Source organism: Hyperoodon ampullatus, assembly GCF_949752795.1.
Source record: "Hyperoodon ampullatus genome assembly, chromosome: 12".
Lineage (NCBI taxonomy): Eukaryota > Metazoa > Chordata > Mammalia > Artiodactyla > Ziphiidae > Hyperoodon > Hyperoodon ampullatus.
The window spans coordinates 28,724,454-28,744,971 of NC_136925.1; the positions used below are offsets into that span (position 1 = coordinate 28,724,454).

At 35.2% G+C, this 20,518-nt stretch overlaps 1 protein-coding gene across 1 annotated transcript in view; it reads left to right on the forward strand.

Moving 5' to 3' along the window:
* UFL1 (UFM1 specific ligase 1) overlaps positions 1-15,686 on the forward strand; it is a gene marked incomplete at both ends in the record, with an annotated part of 57,565 nt that extends 41,879 nt beyond the window's left edge. Inside the window, 11 exons of the mRNA XM_079716287.1 lie at positions 156-331; positions 969-1,148; positions 2,893-3,013; positions 5,124-5,240; positions 8,489-8,606; positions 9,745-9,908; positions 9,992-10,122; positions 12,155-12,235; positions 12,555-12,640; positions 13,183-13,363; positions 15,471-15,686. Of these exons, the coding sequence (XP_079572413.1) occupies positions 156-331; positions 969-1,148; positions 2,893-3,013; positions 5,124-5,240; positions 8,489-8,606; positions 9,745-9,908; positions 9,992-10,122; positions 12,155-12,235; positions 12,555-12,640; positions 13,183-13,363; positions 15,471-15,686 (1,571 nt within the window). The remainder of the gene's footprint in view (positions 1-155; positions 332-968; positions 1,149-2,892; positions 3,014-5,123; positions 5,241-8,488; positions 8,607-9,744; positions 9,909-9,991; positions 10,123-12,154; positions 12,236-12,554; positions 12,641-13,182; positions 13,364-15,470) is intronic.
* Positions 15,687-20,518: the final 4,832 nt, after the last annotated feature.

Genomic DNA, 20,518 nt, shown 5'->3' on the forward strand with positions numbered 1-20,518 from the left:
ATAGGCTATGGTACACTTCTATGTTTTATTCTTAAAAATCTCTATTAGAATACAGTGCATTCACAAAGAATAGATTTTGGTAGAACTTAACTTTTTCTGAGGTTTCTAAAAGGTGTGAATGATGATTCTATTCCAACCTCGTGATGTATTTCTAGAATTTGATGCTTTGTCCAGACTTGGAATCCCAGATGCTGTGAGCTACATAAAGAAAAGATATAAGACTACACAACTCTTGTTTTTGAAAGCAGCTTGTGTTGGTCAAGGACTTGTGGATCAGGTGGAAGCATCAGTAGAGGAAGCCATCAGCTCTGGAACATGGGTTGATATTGCAGTATGTTTTATCTTTTTCTTATTAATTTTCCTTTAAACCAGTGACAACTGATACTTCACTAGTATATGGCCATTTTAAGAATTAGGATGTAGCTTTCAGGAAGGATACTTTCATGGTTGGCCAGGGGAGGAGGGGTATTAATGAAAATGTTAATTTCATATAGTAGAAAGAGCTAAGAAGAAAGGTATTTTGGAGGCAAAGTTATCAGGACTTGAAGCTGGAATGTTTTTGAGTTTTTGAGAGGAACTCAGTGTGACTTGTAGGTTTGGGGCCTGACCAACTGAATGGAGAGTGGTTCCATTAATTGAGATGGGGGAGCAATGTGGAAGAGAAGATGGGAGCTGGGAGTCTGAGGTCAGGAGGCGCAGACCACGTTGTTTTGAACAGGACATGTTAAAATGTGAGATACCTGTTAGGTACGTGAGTGGGGGGAGGTTAGGGAAGCAGTAGGATATGTGATTTCAGAGTTCGGAGTGAGGATAAAGGTAGAAATACAATTTGGGAGGTTGTCGGCATATAGATGGTTTTGAGACCATTGGACTTAACGAGATCACTTAGGGAGAGAATACATATAACAAATGGTTTATCTATATTATATTGCATTTATACTTTGTTTTCATTTTGTTTGTAATTCTAGCCTCTGCTACCCAGTTCCTTATCAGTGGAAGATGCTGCAATATTGCTTCAACATGTGATGAGGGCACTCAGCAAACAGGCTTTAGCTGTAGTCTTTAGCGATACTATTGTAGTCAGTGAAAAATTTATAAATGATTGTACAGAACTGTTCAGTGGCCTGATGCACCAAAAAGCTGAAAAGGTATGCCAAATTTCCTTTCACCTACTAATTTTAACAGTACTTTCACATTAGAATCATCTGATGACTTTTGAAAAATGAGGTAAGCAGTATACCCAAAACTGAACACTGTGTTTCATGCATTATTTTCCTTCAGTGCATCATTCCTTTTTATTTCCTCTCCTGGATTTGTTTTTCTCCTTCATTCCCGTCAGAACATAGAGTTAGAACTTAGGAAGCTGCTTTTATAAATTGAAATCTTATAAGTGAAATTATATATTTCACACTTAAGTCACCTGAGGGTATTGGTCCAACATTAAAATTCATAAAAGATGATGCCTGTGGATTATATACATAAATGTATAGTATATTTATCAATCAGTACACATTATATTTACTAAATCTAGCAGAGCCTCATAATTTTACTTATTTGGGATATACCAACAGGATAACTTACTGAGGAAAGAAATTGTTACTATTAAAATTGATTAGTTCCTCAGAGCAACTGCTATGGAAGTGTTTAGAAGCAGAGGTCATGCCAGGTCTGCTTTAATGACTGTTCAATTCATGTTTCTGGTTAGCAGCACCCTCATTATAAAGCCTGCTCACAAAATAGGTAGAAAAAGCCCATTTATATCTCAGACTGTTAATAAATTCATGAGGGCTTATTAAATATATAAATAATTTGTATTTATCTATATTCCTTTTAAGCTCCTTAATAGTCTTAAAAATGATATAACTTTTCTACATTTGGCCTGCAAAGCAGCAAAGAGGAGTAAAAAGTACACAGGATTGATATCAGTAAACCTGAGTTCTAATTTCAACTTGTTTACTCTGTTTGCCTTTGACAAATAGACTTCCAGTTTCCTCATCTTCAGAGAAAAGGATGGTGATGCCCACTCTCACAAGGATAAAAATAAATTAAGGAGCAATGTAAATAAAATGTTTAGTACATGTTAGCTGCCAGTTACTAAATGACTACATAATTATTTTCATTTGAGACCCTTTACTAAAATAAAAATTTAACACAATTATTGATTTTTTTTTTTTCTTTCCTTGCACTCCTCCCTCCAACCACAAAAATAAATTCAGGAAAAAAAGGTGATTTTTTTGTTTGAACTGTCAACATCCTTAACATTTCTTTGCAAAACTGAAAAGGAAGTATTTTTAATGTGAAAATGTATGTTTGTCACTACAGATTTAGAACTCTTTCCCATGATAAAGAATCAGTTTCTGAAGTTGGAAATAGTTCATTGTTCCTAACATAAATTAAAAAGCAAAGATCAAGAATGAGTCCAGAGGGGAAAAAAGTTCACATGCCTAAGTATGCAACTCATATGTCATCATTATGGTGGGGTGCGGATGGAGATTTCATTATCTTTCTAGTAATCTCAGATATCCAAGTGGCACTGGACCTTGGGAGTCTTAAAAAGAGAGGTAGCAAGGGTCATCCGTTAAGCAGTGCTAAAATTAGCCAATAACAATTGAAGAGGATTGCATCTGATGCTGTGTGATCAGCTGTTCAGTGATAGGATAGGATTTCTCACTAGCTGGTAATAAATGCAAAAAGTCAAGAACAGCAAGGGAGGAGACTTATTTGGGCATGGAGAAACAATCTCAGAGTGGCAGCTGAGACAAAGCTCTATAGTTCTTAGCAATGAAACCAAACAAGAACAGTTAGGTTGTGAGTATATAAACAACTTTTATTTTATGCTTTTTGTAATGTTATATATTTTTGCCTACAAAAAATAAGCATGTTTTATTTCAGGAAATGAAAAATAATCCTGTTCATTTAATCACTGAAGAAGATCTGAAACAAATCTCCATTTTAGAAAGCGTTAATACAAGTAAAAAGGATAAAAAAGATGAACGAAGGAGGAAAGCAACAGGTAACAAATTATTATTAACAAAGAAGATTCAAGATGAGTTTATTTGTTGCAGTGAACTTTGCACTTATCAGACCTTTTGAAAGGCCTTTTATTTGGTTGATTCACCTTTAGCTGTTAATATTAACCAAATCTTTTGCTAATGAATTAACTTTTGATTATGAAAATATTGGTGATTACTTACTGTGTTTCATTTTGTGAGAACTAAGCTAATTTCATGATCTCCTGTTCTCATTCTTTGTTCCTGCCCCAGTAGCTTTTTTTTTCTTTCTTGATTCTCAAATTTTGCAAATTTGTGTTCACCTCAAGGCCTTTGCACAAGCTCTTCCCTCCCAAGCTTCAAGTAACTGTTTCCTTCTTGTCATTAAGAGCTCACCTTTAAATGTCAGTTCCTCACAGAGGCCTCCCTAACCACCCAGAATAGTATACACAGTCACTCTCCATCAGATTATCCTCCCAGTTTTTTTTTTTTACAGCACTTTTATCACTGTGATGTCTTTTATCGTTTGGGAGTCTGCTCCATCTCATTTATTGTTGTTTCCCTAGTACTCAGAGCACTCCTTGGCATATTTTAAGTGCTCCATAAATATTTATTGAGTGAATGAATTTCCCAAGGACTTTAAAAAATTCTTTTAATTTATAGTCACTGGAAATTATCCTAGGTAGCACTGGCATACTAGTACTCGCATTTGGAAATTAACATGTATTTTCCATACTTTTTAAGTAGGAATAATTTTATTAGTGCTGTATCAGGGTTAAAGAAATTAGATATTCAACATATTTCATTATTAAATACAGCTATATTAAACACGTTATAAAAACTTTATTTGCTGTGGGAATTCACTATATCTTTGAGATTCTTTCCTCTTCAAAAACCTTTTTCTACAAAATCAATAATATTTTGAAATTTCTGTTCTAAGAAAACTACATAGTAAATTACTGCAATAAATCATAATAATATTCATAAGCATGCATAGTTTGTTATTTTAAGATATTATAAATCCACCTTAATTGATTGCACTTTTGTCAGTATAACTAGTCTGTTTTATATCCTTCTAAAAATTCAGGTTCATCTGGTGTTTTGTTCCGATAGTGCTGTTTTATAATAGTTTAATTATAGTTCAAGGAATAATGTCAAACAAGAACATCTTTCCCATAAGAAACTTATTACCAAATGTAAGATACATTCACTTTAAACTTGTGCTTTTGAAATTGTGTTTCTCTATCATGAAAGCAATAGAACTTATAGAATATGATGAAGTCTAAGGGAATTCTTCTTAGAGTTTAGAAAAAGATCTTTGTTTATATAAATCATTTTATTGAAAAAATGAATCTTTTATGAAGAAATGTATTTTCAATATTTTTCAGTGTTACAGTTCCATTACTAAAGTATCCTATTTTGTTGAATAGATATTTTAAATGTAAATATATAATAGCAGAGAAATACCTCAGTAACAATTTTACTTTTATTTACAGTGTTTTAGTTTGTTTCATAGTTTGTATTTTTTTAGTCTTCATTTAGCCAGTAGGTGATTGATAACTGTATTTTTCTACTTAATCAATTTAATATTTATGGTCAACATTTATTGAGCCCCTGTTATGTGTCAAGCATTGCCTTAACCTCAAGTATGCAGACGTTAGTGAGATGTTCTCCCTACTGTCAAGAAGTTATCTTTTTGGGTGGCGGGAGAGTCAGGACGTCTCCTGTAAACCTGGGGAATAATCTTTCAATCAAAAAGACAAAACCAAATTTGTGAGGTACTGTAGTTGGGGATGTTAATGAGGCTGTGGTAACAGAGATAAGCAAATTAGGGCACTTTTGAAGAAGGTAGAAGAGGAGGTAAAGGAATGGGTTTGGCCAGGAAGAGACTGCATTTAGAGGAGGCAGGTTATCTAATGAGTTGCTCAAATTCAAGAGGTTTCATATCTTATTAATTTTTACTGATTGAGTTTACAAAACTTGTTTTAATAAACTACAACCTTAAAAAGTGGCTAAAAGGTCAGTTATTTGGCTTTATTTTTCTACTGTAAAGTTAAATACAACGATATATTGTCATTATTTCTAAAAACAGTATTTAGTTAGGTAATACTAACTAATGTCATTTTCCACCAGAGGGCAGTGGAAGTGTGAGAGGAGGAGGTGGCGGCAATGCCAGAGAGTACAGAATTAAAAAAATCAAGAAGAGAGGGAGAAAAGATGACAACAGTGATGATGAACCATCTCACACAGGTGTGTAGCTTATTTCACTCTTCCTTTGTATGTGCATGATTTTTTTTAACATTTTCTTAAGATGCATACACTTAGGTGTCTATGCTTAAAGGAAGTCCTTGCTTTGCAGAGTTTCAGTGAGCACAGATTTCAGTTAGTTAAATAACACCAGAGTCCCAACAACACAGTTCATATTTCAGTTACCAGGGTATATTAACTGTGAGTAATTGCATAAAGTACAAACTTTGTTGCTGTCTCCTTAGTCTACAGATCAGCACGTAAATAACAGATGTGCGTCATGATCTGTGACAATCACATCACTTATTTCCAAGTTTTTCAGAGGCTGATCACTGTACATCTTATTCACTTTATGCACAGAAAACACAGCATGTAGTTGTGTTGACTTCTTGTCCCCCAGTGATAAATCCATGTGACATTTTATAAAAATGGATAATCGAAAGAGGGAATTGGCCAACAAAGATAAATTTGCAGGAAAGGAAAAGTCATAACCCTGGAAATAAAATATAAATCAAGGGCCTCCCTGGTGGCGCAGTGGTTGAGAGTCCGCCTGCCGATGCAGGGGACGCGGGTTCGTGCCCCGGTCTGGGAGGATCCCGCATGCCGCGGAGCGGCTGGGCCCGTGAGCCATGGCCGCTGGGCCTGCGCGTCCAGAGCCTGTGCTCCGCAACGGGAGAGGCCACAACAGTGAGAGGCCCGTGTAACGCAAAAAAATAAAAATAAAAAAAATAAAATAAATAAAAATAAAATAAAATATAAATCAAGAATAAATGGAGTTATAAAAGAAATGCCTGACCATGGGAATGTTGGCATTGCCTCTGTTCAAGAGACTCTAGCTGCGCAGTCAGAGAAACTTGGTGAAGGCAGAAATAAATAAGGGAAATGGTTGTGACGAAAAGGATAAAAATGTCTTAGAGGATGTGAAGTTGGCAAAAAGCTTCACATTAAAGAAATTCTCAGAGATGCTTCACAATGCTGAAAGGGCAAAGGATAAAATGTTGGAAGCTGATCCAGAGTTTAAAAAGGAATATGACAACTTGCCCAGGCATAGAAAAGATGCTTCCTCTGTATTTTAAGTTACTGGATGAGAAGGCAAGCCCTGTTCATACTATTCTTGATGAGTGTTGTACAAAGAAATAAAACATTTTCATTCTCAGTGTTTCTGATGTGCTAAATTACAGTGTACTAAACTAGAACTATTAGTCTTATTTTTCATTTCCCTATACATTTATAACCAACAGTAAGAGCTTTGAATGTTTGCACAAACATTTTTAAAAGGTTACAGAACAATCGTAAATCTTCCCATTGTTTATTAAGAACACTTTGCAGTTTTAGCTTGCACAGATTTTTATGGTCTCCCAGCTTCCATGCAAAAGAAATTAGAATATTTTATGAATAGTGAATCTCTACAAAGTTAAGTAGAAAACATTAATTTCATTAATTTCATGCATGTTTAATTTTTATGGTAACACCTAATTGGTTGGTTGCTTCTATCTAAGCAGGAGAATTAAGTATATGCATCTTTCTTTGTCTAGACTTGTTAGTGTTTGGTATGGTTAAGTTAGCAAGAGACATCTTTGCTTTTCTAAATAAAACTGATTTTTTAAATATGTTTGTTTTTAAAAAATTAATGAAACTGTGATACCTCCCCTCCTCCTTTTCCCCACCAAAAAAAAAAAAAAAAAAAACTTGATGATTTGACATTTTCTTTTACCTCTTCCACAGAATTTATTATGTATGGGCTTGGGAGATATAAGTGTCAAGTGACAAGGCTTCAGATGTTAATGTGCTGCTACCTGTAACAGAACAATTGCTTAAGATCGGTCTAAAGTAGTCTAAGATATGTAACAATGGCTACTGTTCTCAACATACATAAAGCAGTATTAATTAAAGGAAAAGTATCTTAGAAACTATGAGCTCTACCCTTATTTTAATTAGCATTAAGACTATTCTGTGTGAGTTTTACTTTTTCATTAATAAATGGATTTTCCTGTTTTCCCAGATGTAACAAGGAGTGGGAGTAAAGTAGCATTTAAAAAAATACTTCTCTAAAATCTGTAGCCCTAAGTAATTGTTAAATGAGGTATGTGATACTCTTTGTGTATAGTATAAGAGAGGAGCTATAAAAGAGTAAAACCATTCTCCCTATAAAAAAGGTAATTTCAGTGCTTTTGAAAAAGGGTTCTGTTGTAATCTCAGAAATGGAGGACGCAATTAGGTTCTCAGCTAAAATATACAACCAACTCTGTGTGAAAGATTACTAGAAGGAAATACAATTTAATAAGTAGTAAAATGCATGCAGGAAGCAAACGGAGAAATCAGATACTATTTGTTGAGAGATCAGGAATGAACAGCAGATCTCAGAAAAAAAGGATAGTACTTTTCCATCTATTCTAAAGCTGTATAATAAGTAGTTGTACTTAGATCTTGATGCATAGTGAAAATTGATTTTTGAGCTATTCTATTTTTATTTCTAAGGTTTTACTTATAGAGTCAATAACCTAATTTAGCTGGGAATAATCACTTTTTTATAGTTTTACAATTAGTAATGGAAATATTGTTAGCTTTCTTTGCAACTCATACTTTTCCAAGTAAGTGAGTAGGCATGACATTTCCACAGTTAACAGTTATTTCCATTACATACAAATTTTCCTTGGTATAGAATTATTTTTGTGAGAGCAAAAATAAATTATGGGTGTAAAATTTTAAGTTGCTTTTTCTTCCATGCCTTTCCAAAATAGACAATGTTTAACTTAATTCTACTGGAGTTGTGGTTCACTTGATTATAAAGACCTTTCCTTAAAAGCTTGTGTGAATTATAAGGATGATTGGATTTTTATTAAATATTTATTTTTATAAAGAAGGACATTCTGCTCAGTATCCATTGTTCAACAGAGAAAAATTATCCTTTCCTAAAAGATTTTTTTTTTAATCCACTTGTTTTGATTTCCAACTATTTTCATCATCCAAGTTAGTTTGGGGGGGAAAAACTCGTCTTTATTATTTTTTGATTGACTTGTAGAAAACAAGTTAGAAAATTATTACTCAAAAGAAATGCCACTATATGTCCTATTTTAACAGTGTTTTCATTGGTTATTACTATTGGCGATTTTGGTGACAGAAACTAACAATGGAGACTTTATGGTAGGCAATAAATGAATTACCATCTTATTAAATATATTAATGGAAACTTATTTGCTTGTAGGTTGCTTATTTTTGTTGTTTTTTCCTATGGCTCATTTTTATTACAGGAAAGAAGAAGCCAGAGATCACTTTTATGTTCCAGGATGAGATTGAAGATTTTTTACAAAAACATTTACAAGATGCCCCTGAGGAGTTTATTTCTGAACTTGCTGAGTACTTAATAAAGCAAGTATAAGAACATATGCTTTCTGTTTTATAATAGAAATTTAGTGAGTTATTACTTAAAATTTTTACCAAGATCATATAGAAAACATAATTTAGGTGTTTTCTTTTCAAACCTTAAAATTTAACCTAGTCATCAAATTCCAGATTTTGTTCACTTACAGAAACAGTTCAACAAACATTTAAGTGCTTTGGGCAAGGCAGTGTCGGAAATACAGGGCAGGAGTGTGGAGGTGGCCTCCTTCACTCATCTTACAGTTCTAATTGGGAGAAAAACACCAGCACTGATCACTGGCTGGTCTCTAACACTGCATGAAAGTACATCTAAAATGAAGAAGAGTATCTTCTATTTGACAGAGATTAAAAAGTTCACTTTTAGGGAGAAAATAAAGTAACACACTGCCCTCAAAGAGAATAAAATAGACAGCACTACCTTATAAGTGAGCCAGGCTAAATTTTTTTATACAGAAATAAAAGAGATTGTGTATAACTTGACTACTGCTAACTAACATGGTTTTCCCCCAAGTTAGTCTCTATGTGTAAGCTTCTCTAAATGCAATCCAGGAGCCTAGTGCATCTAAATTTTTGAATTAGAAGAACAGCTTTTGTAGTGAGATTTTTAAAAAACTTAGGTGAACATTCTTGTGCATGAATACATTACATAATTACATTTTTCATATATAAAAAGATGAAATAGTTACTATTAATCATTTGCCATAACTTTTTAAAATAATCTATTCTGAGTTGGGCATAAAAAGATTTTTTTTTAAATACATATCTTTTATAGTACATTAGAAATTGAGAATTTGTTATCATTCCTGAGGCTGGGGAACAAATGTATAGGCTACTGTTCTCCAAGTTAACTTTAAAAAGCTGCTCTGAATTGAATTTGAACTGAAGCTTTTGTTACTGTTTTTCTTATTGTCTTTCATGCAATAACTTGTAGTACTTTAAAACAGAAAAATAATTCATTGAAGTTATAATTTCTGGAATTTGAGGGAAAATTCTTATTAACTATTCTCCAAATTAATCTTGTTTAACAGGGATCTTTTTTAAAGGCGTATTTGCATAGAAGCAAAATTTCTTATCTACATAAACCCAGTACATTTTAATAAACTAAATATATTTATCTCATGCACAGACCTCTAAATAAAACTTACCTCGAAGTGGTACGTTCAGTATTCATGTCTTCAACTTCTGCCTCTGGAACTGGCAGGAAGCACACGATCAAGGACTTGCAAGAGGAGGTTTCAAACCTTTATAATAATATTCGATTATTTGAAAAAGGGATGAAGTTCTTTACAGGTATTATACTTAACACTGTTTTTTCATTGATTCTCATAATTGTCCTTGAACATTCATTTTAATGAAGCGCTTTTATTTTCCAGATGATACCCAGGCTGCTCTTACGAAGCACTTGCTGAAGACAGTGTGTACTGATGTCACTAATCTCATTTTCAACTTCTTGGCTTCGGAATTAATGATGGCTGTAGACAATCCTGCAACCATTACAAGTGAAGTAAGTTAGTGACTTTCTTGCCACTCTTGATGTGTTTTGCTTTGAAATCCAAGCATGTTTTATTTTCTCACATCTAAAAGGAAAATAAAGAGTTTTTAGGAAGAAATCTGTCAGATTTTTAGTTCAAGTTTAGTACAATATATATACAGTTGCTACTAGGATTGGTAATATAACCAGTCTATTAACAGTAATAATAAAAGTAAGGAAATACTAGTCATTGTGTCTGGGAATGCCTGTAAGAAATACAGCATGCGTGCTTGGCCTTCTACTTCCTATTATTGTACAGAAAGCAACAGGAAAACGTTTTATAATCTCTGAAAAAAGTAAATAAGCTGAGTAGCCTACAAAATCTTTTTGTAAGCTCATCAGATGACTCAGATTGGATTTAATTTCACCAGGTAGCCTTGCAAAGAGTGAGGGTCACTATTCAAAGAGGTGTAGGATGGAGAGACGGGACAAATGAACTGGCTTACTTTAGGCAGATCTTCAGGGAGAAGCGGTGTCCATCATAGAAGCTGGAAGTAAAGCAGCTGAAATTTTAACAAATGCTTCAAGGTCTAGGCTAGCACCACAGTTTAGAATCCAAGGAAGCACCCAGAACAAGGAAAAAAAAAAGGGTAATGATGCTTAGTTACTTTGGAATCAGCTATTTTATTTTTTCCTGATTATTGTTACGTCACATCCCTTTTTCCTGCTGAGTTGCAAGTCCCTTATCAGTGTTTTGACTTTGCAGTCATTTTCATTTCGTGACACCATCTCATTTATTTAGACTAATTCCAGTTCATTTTCTTAAATTCTAATCTCAAATTCAAAGCTCATCTCTTCCCTTCTTGCAATGTAAGGTGGGGCTATGGCTCCCAGTTGCCTACAGGAGGAAAGGTATGGCCTATCCCTAGGACTCCTCCTCCTCTTCTCCCTCACCCTAGATCTACTTAAGGTTGGAGATTTAGGAAGAATGAAAGAGACAGCAGTGCCTTCATAAGACTGACTGCATATCACTGGCATTGATCTAGGTCAAACCAAATCAGTCTAATGCTTGTGGCTTCTCGTGATGTGGCCTTTGTTGCATAGGTGGGAATATGTTGTTTTGTGGGGATGTTTTTAGTATCATGTGACTCCTTCTCATAGCAGGTACTCCCCGTAAACCTCCAGATAAAGGTTCATTTATCTCTCCTACCCCGGCAAGGTACTGTTTCCCTCCCATTCTTTGCATTGAGCAGTGATTCTCAACTGCTTGGATAGTTCCATGTACCTGCCTGCATGCCAGCCTCTGCTGTGGGAAGTACCTGAGGTCCTTCCCATGCCCTTTAAGGGCCACAGGAGGATTGCTGTAGCATGGGGTAGGAGTCAATAGGTTGGTCCAATCTTCTAAGACATACTGTAATTTTCAGGGCCTGCTGGCCAAGCCATTCCAATAAGGCCTCCTCCAGAAATTTTGCACTAGAAGGAACCCTAAGACCCTGGTCAAGAATGCCACCAAACTTCACAAAGCACAGCTGTGTGGAGAGGGGTGCTGAAAAGGTTCCACACACCAGACAGTATAACAAGCATCCATACTTCTGTGCTTCAGGTCCCCTCGCTTATAGGCATCCTGGAACTTTACGGCCTTCTGGATCTTTATGAGTGGGGCCCCCTCACTTGGCCTTAGAGAAAAACACTCTTCCCACCACAATAGAAAAAAGAGGGAGCAGCCTCTTACCCCAAATTCTCTTTTTCTTGCACGATGAATGGTGTGTATGTGCTCATTCACTCATGCACTCTCTGTTTCTCATTCTTCTTCTTATACTGCTGGAGCAGATGGGAGGAGTAGCGGCTGCATCTAGCGTCTTTGACTGTGGACTAGCATTCTGATTTTAGAGTGTTTTAGCATATTTTTATCCCTAGTTTGTGGTCTAAAATATAAGAACAAAGATAAATTTCACTCAGCATTCTGTTACAATAGTAAATACTCATTTTTTGTTTTGCTTTGTTTAAACTTACATCCAGTACATGTCAAAGACACAATTCCAAAGGAATTTCTTTTGCCCTATAGGTAAGAAAAAAAATTCTAAGTAAATTATCAGAAGAAACTAAAGTAGCTCTCACAAAACTCCATAGCTCTCTGAATGAAAAGGTAAGTGAAGTTTTATTCTATTTAGATATTTGGGCTAGAATTTGTGATCTTTGAATGGATAGATTTTTATCAGAATAACTGAAAACTAAATCTAAACCTATTATCCTGCACTCAGACATCTCTTTGGCAGGTGAAGGAAGAGACCACGCTGGGGGCATTTTACCCTCTAGTCCTAAATCACAGTTTCAAACTTCATGACAAAATGACCTTTTTAAAAATTGTATCCAGGGTGTAAAATTATAAAACGGTATTAAATGACTGCTTTTCTTTAGGCAACCTGTTTTATAAAAGTAAATCATGGTATTAAATACCTTTTCAGAGCATAGAAGACTTTCTTTCTTGTCTGGATTCTGCAGCAGAAGCTTGTGATATTATGGTGAAAAGGGGAGACAAAAAAAGGGAAAGGTAACATTGAATTAATGTCTGAAATTTCGTATCTGAAATTGCAGTCTATCTGAATCTTGCATAGAGAACTGTTGTGTCTAAATGGCTGTAGACCTTCAGTCATAGTCAGTCTTCATATCCTTAGGTGTCTCTCTCTGACCCAATAGAATAAGGTAGCAGAGTTGCTAATCCCATAGTTGATCAAGCCTGGGAACTTCTTATTAGCTTTAAGATCTTCTTTATAGGAAAGCTTATTTAATCCAATGCACATCTGTTTGATCCCCAACAATTCAAAATAAAAAGCATACTTTGAGTATCCCTGCTCCATATATATATATATATATATGTATATATATATGTTTTTCTGTCATTTTCTAGCATATTAGTTTGTCCATGCTGTTTAGGATTATGTGTGTCTGTATCCCCTAAAAGGACCTTTAAAATTGTCATGGAACTACAGTAATTAAACTAGAGATGCTAAAAATGAAAACAGAAGAGAAGAACTGAAGTTGGTGAGAACTTGTTAAAATATAACGTATTTATGTTATTTTATTTTTATTTAGGCAGATACTGTTCCAGCATCGACAAGCACTGGCTGAACAGCTAAAAGTCACAGAAGACCCTGCTCTTATTCTGCATCTCACATCAGTTCTGTTGTTTCAGTTCTCAACCCACAGCATGCTCCATGCACCTGGAAGATGTGTCCCACAGATCATTGCTTTTCTGAATAGTAAAATTCCAGAGGTATTACATTTTCAGTGCACTTGAAACGTTTATAGCTTTTAGATTCTGAATATTTTGAATGGATAGATGTGAATCACTGTGAACACTAAGACACAAAACATTAACATCATCTTCCTGCTTCCAAGAATGGAAACAGTGAATAAGGAGGTTGATTTTTAAAACTCAGCATAGCTCAGGAATCTTTCAGGATCCTGTAAGATCCATGGTAAGGAATATTCTGAATCTGGAAATTAAGCTTTTGGAAGAGAAATAATAATGTTCAGTCTTCCATTTCAGTTTATGCAGGTTTAACCCGTCCTTTAAGGACCAGCTCAAAAATTCTTATTCTGCACAAATTCATCTGAGAAACTCTTCAGCTAAAGGTAAATTGGCTTCTTTGAACTTCCACATCACTTTGACTGTATCTTTGGTGACAGAAGCTAGCTCAGTCAACTTACATTAAAATGATCTGTGTTCATGTTTTATCTCCCCCAAACTGTAAATTCCTTGAGAGCAAGGACATTGCTAGATTCAGCTTTCTAATTCTATGGCCAGTAATTTGTAGAGATGAAGACTGTCAGTGTATTGGGTTGGCCAAAAAGTTCCTTTGGTTTTTTCCATAAGATGGCTCCAGTAGCAGTCAGTTGTCTTTAACTTTATTTGAAACAATTTTGTTAGATTGTATTAAGACAGCTGTCATATCAGCGTGCTGTTAAAAAGAAAACATCAAAATTGGTGAATTCTTGTGTAGCCATTTTAATATTGAAGATGGGAGGAAAAAAAGCAACATTTTCGGCATATTATGCTTTATTATTTCAAGAAAGGTAAAAACGGGCTTCCCTGGTGGCACAGTGGTTGAGAGTCTGCCTGCTGATGCAGGGGACGCGGGTTTGTGCCCCGGTCCGGGAAGATCCCACATGCCACGGAGTGGCTAGGCCCGTGAGCCATGGCTGCTGAGCCTGCGCGTCCGGAGCCTGTGCTCCGCAAGAGGAGAAGCCACAACAGTGAGAGGCCTGTGTACCGCAAAAAAAAGGAAAGGTAAAAACACAACCAGAACAGACAAAAAGATTTGTGCAGTGTATGGAGTAGGTGCTGTGACTGACTGAATGTGTCAAAAGTGGTTTGTGAAGTTCTGTGCTGGGGATTTCTCGCTGGACAATGCTCCACAGTCGGTAGACCAGTTGAAGTTGATAGCAGTCACATCGAGACATTAATTGAGAACAATCAACATTATACCATGCAGGAGATAGCCGACACACTCAAAATATCCAAATCAAGCGTTTTTCATCATTTGCACCAGCTTGGTTATGTTCATCACTTTGATGTTTGGGTTCCACGTAAGTTAAGTGGAAAAAACCTTCTTGACAGTATTTCCGCATGTGATTCTCTACTGAACCATTAACGAAAATGTTCCATTTTTAAAACAAATTATGATGAGCAATGAAAAGTGGATACTGTACAATAATGTGGAACAGAAGAGATCATGGAGCAAGCAAAATGAACCACCATCAACCACACCAAAGGCAGGTCTTCATCCAAAGAAGGTGATGTTGTGTATATGGTGGGATTGGAAGGGAGTCCTCTATTATGAGCTTTTTCCAGAAAACCAAATGACTAATTCCAACAAGTACTCCCAAAGAGACCAACTGAAAGCAGCACTAGACGAAAAGCATCTTGAATTAGTCAACAGAAAACACATAACCTTCCATCAGGATAACACAAGACTGCTTCTTTGATGACCAGGCAAAGACTATTACAGCTTGTCTGGGATGTTCTGATTCATCCGCTGTATTCACCAGACATCATACCTTCAGATTTCCATTTATTTCGGTCTTCACAAAATTCTCTTAATGGAAAAAAACTTCAGTTCCCTGGAAGACTGTAAAAGGCACCTGGAACATTTCTGTGCTCAAAAAGAAAAAAAAATTTGGGGAAGGTGGAATTATGAAGCTGCCTGAAAAATGGCAGAAAGTGGAACAAAACAATGAATAATATGTTGTTCAATAAAGTTCCTGGTAAAAATGAAAAATCTCTTTCATTTTTACTTTAAAAACTGAAGGAACCTTTTGGCCAACCCAGTACTTTGTTCTACAGAAAAATCATGTTAACTTTTCTCCTCTTTTCACAGGTTCAACATACTCTTTTAGTAAAGTATCAAGGTTTGGTTATAAAGCATTTAGTCAGTCAAAATAAGACTGGGCAGGGAGAAGATCCCTTGACTGATGAATTAGACAAAGAACAAGAAGATATCATCAGTATGACTCGTAAGGAGCTTCAAGAACTTTCCTCATCCATTAAAGACCTTGTTGTCAAATCCAGGAAATCATCGGTGACAGAAGAGTAATGATTTTAATTTACTTAATGTTGTCATATAGTAAACATGTTTTCCCCAAAGTTAAAGGTGAGTGGTTCCAAAAATATACACATTTCAGTCTGGAATCCCCCACCCAACAGCACTTCCCACACTCACAATTCAGTTAAAACAGTAGTGTTGTATTCATTGTAAATCTTATAAAGATGTGAATTTTTGTAAATTGGGTTCTCCATGGAAGATTTCTTTTTCACATTATTCTAAAAATTATACATTTCAGGTTTATTTTCTTTCTAGATGCTGAATGAAGAATAAATTTTCTGCTTTTATCTCTAGGAAAGGACTCATTTGTTGTGTTATTGGATTTCAAGTGACACATGTAAATTTACACAAGCAGAAACTTAAAATGCGGTCATTTTTTTTTGGTGTTGAAAATAGTGTATTTTACTGTTAAATTAATAGAGAATGGTTCAAACCTAAAATACAGAAACTTGCAAAATATTTTTTTATTACTAAGCCCTCATTCTTATTTCTGGCAGATAGATGGCCCCTAATCTCCCCCACAAGAGTGAACTTTTATGTGGCTGGGAGCTTCAGGGATGTGTTTACAGGTGCAGAAGAACACCCGAGGAGCCCATGCACTGCTGTGCTCTATTCTAAAGTAAGATGCTAACAAGAGTGAGAGAAAAAATATAATTTACTACTGATAGGTGTAAGTCACATTTTAACATTGTAATAACTAAAAATTTAAGATAGTTTTTAACCCAGTTTGCATTTCTGAATTTCATTTTTTATATTAATAGTCACCATCACCTAATACTTTGTTGTAGGGGATCTATAAGTGCATTTAAACCATTAGAACTTTTTTTTTCAAAAATAGAAACACTTATTAAAAAATAGGTGTTCTTGGGCTTCCCTGGTGGCACAGTGGTTGAGAGTCCACCTGCTGATGCAGGGGACACAGGTTCGTGCCCCGGTCTAGGAAGATCCCACATGCTGCGAAGCGGCTAGGCCCGTGAGCCATGGCCGCTGAGCCTGCACGTCCAGAGCCTGTGCTCCACAACAGGAGAGGCTACAACAGTGACAGGCCTGCGTACTGCAAAAAAAAAAATAGGTGTTCTTGTTCTGTAAAGATTAGTAGTAGTTAAAAGACTAAAATAGTTCCTTGGAGTAATCATTTCAATCAGATGAGTTTCAAGCAACAATTTATTGTATATAAAAGAGGAACTTATTTAAAATAGTAAATTAAATCTCAAATATTTTTTAAAAATACTGTTTTATATAATACCTTACATGGCATTTAAAACTTTTTGAAAATGAATACAAAGATTGGTCTACCTCTACACTAATTCTAGACAAAGTATTAATGATTGAAAGAAATATAATTTGCTAAGCAAAGTTGATAGGAATGTAACAAACTAAAAAATATTTTCCATTGCTAATTTTCTATTAATGTATTTTCATAAGGGCAAAGGAAGAAAAATGACAAATCCTCTGTGAACACAAATTCCAATTAGTTTGTTGATTCAGCTTCCAAAATACTGAACACCCAACCTGATTTTTTATTCAGTCTTTAAGGACCTTACCATTTATGTTTCAAGAGATATCAAAGTAATCCACATTTGAATCAAACTAGATCATAGACAATGAAGCAAATAAAATATTCTGTCTTATTTTGTTTGCATTAAATTTGTTTCATTTATCAAAATGGTTATTTTTCCACAGTAAATAAGAGCAGTTTTTATTTTTTTTGTAAATTATTTAGCTGATTTCATTAAAAATTAATTTCATTAATAAAATAAAAGCTGTTCCATGTTTATCTACTATGATCTTAATGGGCAGATTTAAGAATGTTATTTAAAATAAAGTCTGTTGTTTCTGTTAAATTTTATGTACTTTGAAGCTTCTGTTATTTAATTACTAATATTAATTGATACATATATGTATTTACATTTTTAAATTCTATTCTGAACATTTTTAAAGGATTTTGTTACATTTTTCTTACTCAAAAATAATTCCATAGTCCTTTCATTCCTTGAAAGTTTGCCATTTCGTGAACCATTTCACCTTAGTAAATCATTTTCAGTTAGCTAGTTTTCAGCAAATGTGTAGCTAAACTCTCATCTGCTACTTTCTACTGTTGCAGATAATGGTAGAGATATTTGAATAATGTGCTCAGGTATTCACATTCATGTGTTCCATCTCCAGACCATGTGTTTTTGAATAGTCAAAGGAAACTCACTTCTGACCATCAGAAAGATTCAGTGAAGAGTGGTACATCTTACCAAAATCAGTGTATTTTCCAGAAAGACCTTAATGCTAAATTAGAACAATAAATGTAGAAATTGCTTAACCTGAACGTAGAACCATCTTGAACTTTTTGGAGAATGTATTGATACTTTAGTCAGACCATGAAGCACCAAGGATGAGGTCAAAGTGCAACAGTGAGCTGAAGAAGAGTGTGTGAAGAAACGGTTCAGTCCTTCCTCAGAAATGCCACTTGACCCATGGCCAAATGGGATTTTTTTTCCTATCAAGAGCTAATTTATGTGAGTTGGATAGGGGGTGGGGACGATGGAACGTTTGCTTTCTTTGACTAATACCAATGAAGTCTTTGACCCAGTGTACATGGGAGATGAAAGAAAAACATATTTATAAGCTCTGGGATGTACATTTTCCACAGAACCTAGGAGCACTATTAAAGTGGCTGTTAAAATGATGTACAGACTCACTCAAGTTGCTCCACTTTGAAGGCCACACCAAGCCAACAGGAGAATAAATAGAACCCAGGACTCCACAGCAATCAGAGAAGGAAAAGAATCCAAATTGGAAAGGAAGAAGTAAAACTGTCACTGTTTGCAGATGACATGATATTATACATAGAAAATCCTAAAGATGCTACCAGAAAACTACAGGAACTCATCAATGAATTCGGTAAAGTTGCAGGATACAAAACTAATATGCAGAAATCCATTACATTTCTAACAATGAAATATCAGAAAGAAATTAAGGAAACTCCCATTTACCATTGCATTGAAAAGAATAACATACCTAGGAATAAACTTACCTGCTAAAGACCTGTGCTCTGAAAACTGTAAGACACTGATGAAAGAAACTGAAGCCCACACAAACAGATGGAAAGAGATACCATGTTCTTGGATTAGAAGAATCAATATTGTTAAAATGAACATACTACCCAAGGCATTTTACAGATTCAGTGTAATCCCCATCAAATTACTGATGGCATTTTTCACAGAACTGGAACAAAAAAATTTTTAATTTGTACAGAAACACAAAAGACCTCAAATAGCCAAAATAATATTGGAAAAGAAGAACAGAGCTGGAGGAATCATGCTCCCCAACTTCAGACTATACTATAAAGCTACAGTAATCAGAAAAGTACGGTATTGGCACAAAAACAGACACATAGATCAATGGAACAGGATAGAGAGCCCAGAAATAAACCCACATGTTTATGGTCAATTAATCTACAACAAAGGAGGCAAAATTATACAACAGAGAGAAGACAGTCTCTTCAATAAGTGGTGCTGGGAAAGCTGGACAGCTACATGGTAAAGAATGAAATTAGAATGTTTAACAGCATACACAAAAATAGACTCAAAATGGATTAAAGACCTAAACATAAGACTGGATACTATAGAACTTCTAGAGGAAAACATAGGCAGAACGCTCTGACATAAATTGAAACAATATTTTTTTGGATCTGTTTCCTAGAGTAATGTAAACAAAGGCAAAAGTTTAAAAATGGGACCTAATGAAACTTAAAAGCTTTTGCAAAGCAAAGGAAACCATAAACAAAATGAAAAGACAGCCTACTGAATGGAAGAAAATATTTGCTAACAATGCTACTGACAAGGGATTAACTTCCAAAATATACAGCTTATACAGCTCAATATCCAACAAAAACCAATAAAAAAAATGAGCAGAGATCTAAATAGGCATTTCTCCAAAGAAGACATACAGATAGCCAACAGGTACATGAAAAGACGTTCAACATCACTATTAGAGAAATGCAAATCAAAACTACAATGAGGGGGCCTCCCTGGTGGCGCAGTGGTTGAGAGTCCGCCTGCCGATGCAGGGGATACGGGTTCGTGCCCCGGTCTGGGAGGATCCCATATGCCGCGGAGCGGCTGGGCCCGTGAGCCATGGCTGCTGAGCCTGCGCATCCGGAGCCTGTGCTCCGCAACGGGAGAGGCCACAACAGTGAGAGGCCCGCATACCACAAAAAAAAAAAAAAAAAAAAAAAAAAAAAAAAAAAAAAAACTACAATGAGTTATCACCTCACACTGGTCAGAGTGGCCAGCATCAAAAAGTCTACAAATAATAAATGCTGGAGAGGGTGTGGAGAAAAGGGAACCCTCCTACACTGTTGGTAGGAATGTAAATCGGTGCAGCCACTATGGAGAACAGTATGGAGGTTTCTTTAAAAACTGAAAATAGAGTTGCCATATGATCCAGCAATCCAACTCCTGGGTACATATCCTGAAAAGATGAAAACTAATTCAAAAGGATACATGCATCCCAGTGTTCATAGCAGCACTGTTTACAATAACCAAAACATAGAAGAAACCTAAATGTCCATCAACAGATAAATAGATTTTAAAAAATGTGGTGTATATATATGCAACACACTACTCAGCCATTAAAAAGAATGAAATACCATATGCAGCAACATGGATGGACCTAGAGATTATCATACAATCAGATAGACATAATTATCACTTATGTGAAATCTAAAAAAATCTAAAAAATGATACAAATGAACTTATTTACAAAACAGAAATAGACTCACAGACATAGAAAACAAACTTATGGTTACTACCAGAGGAGATAGCAGGGGG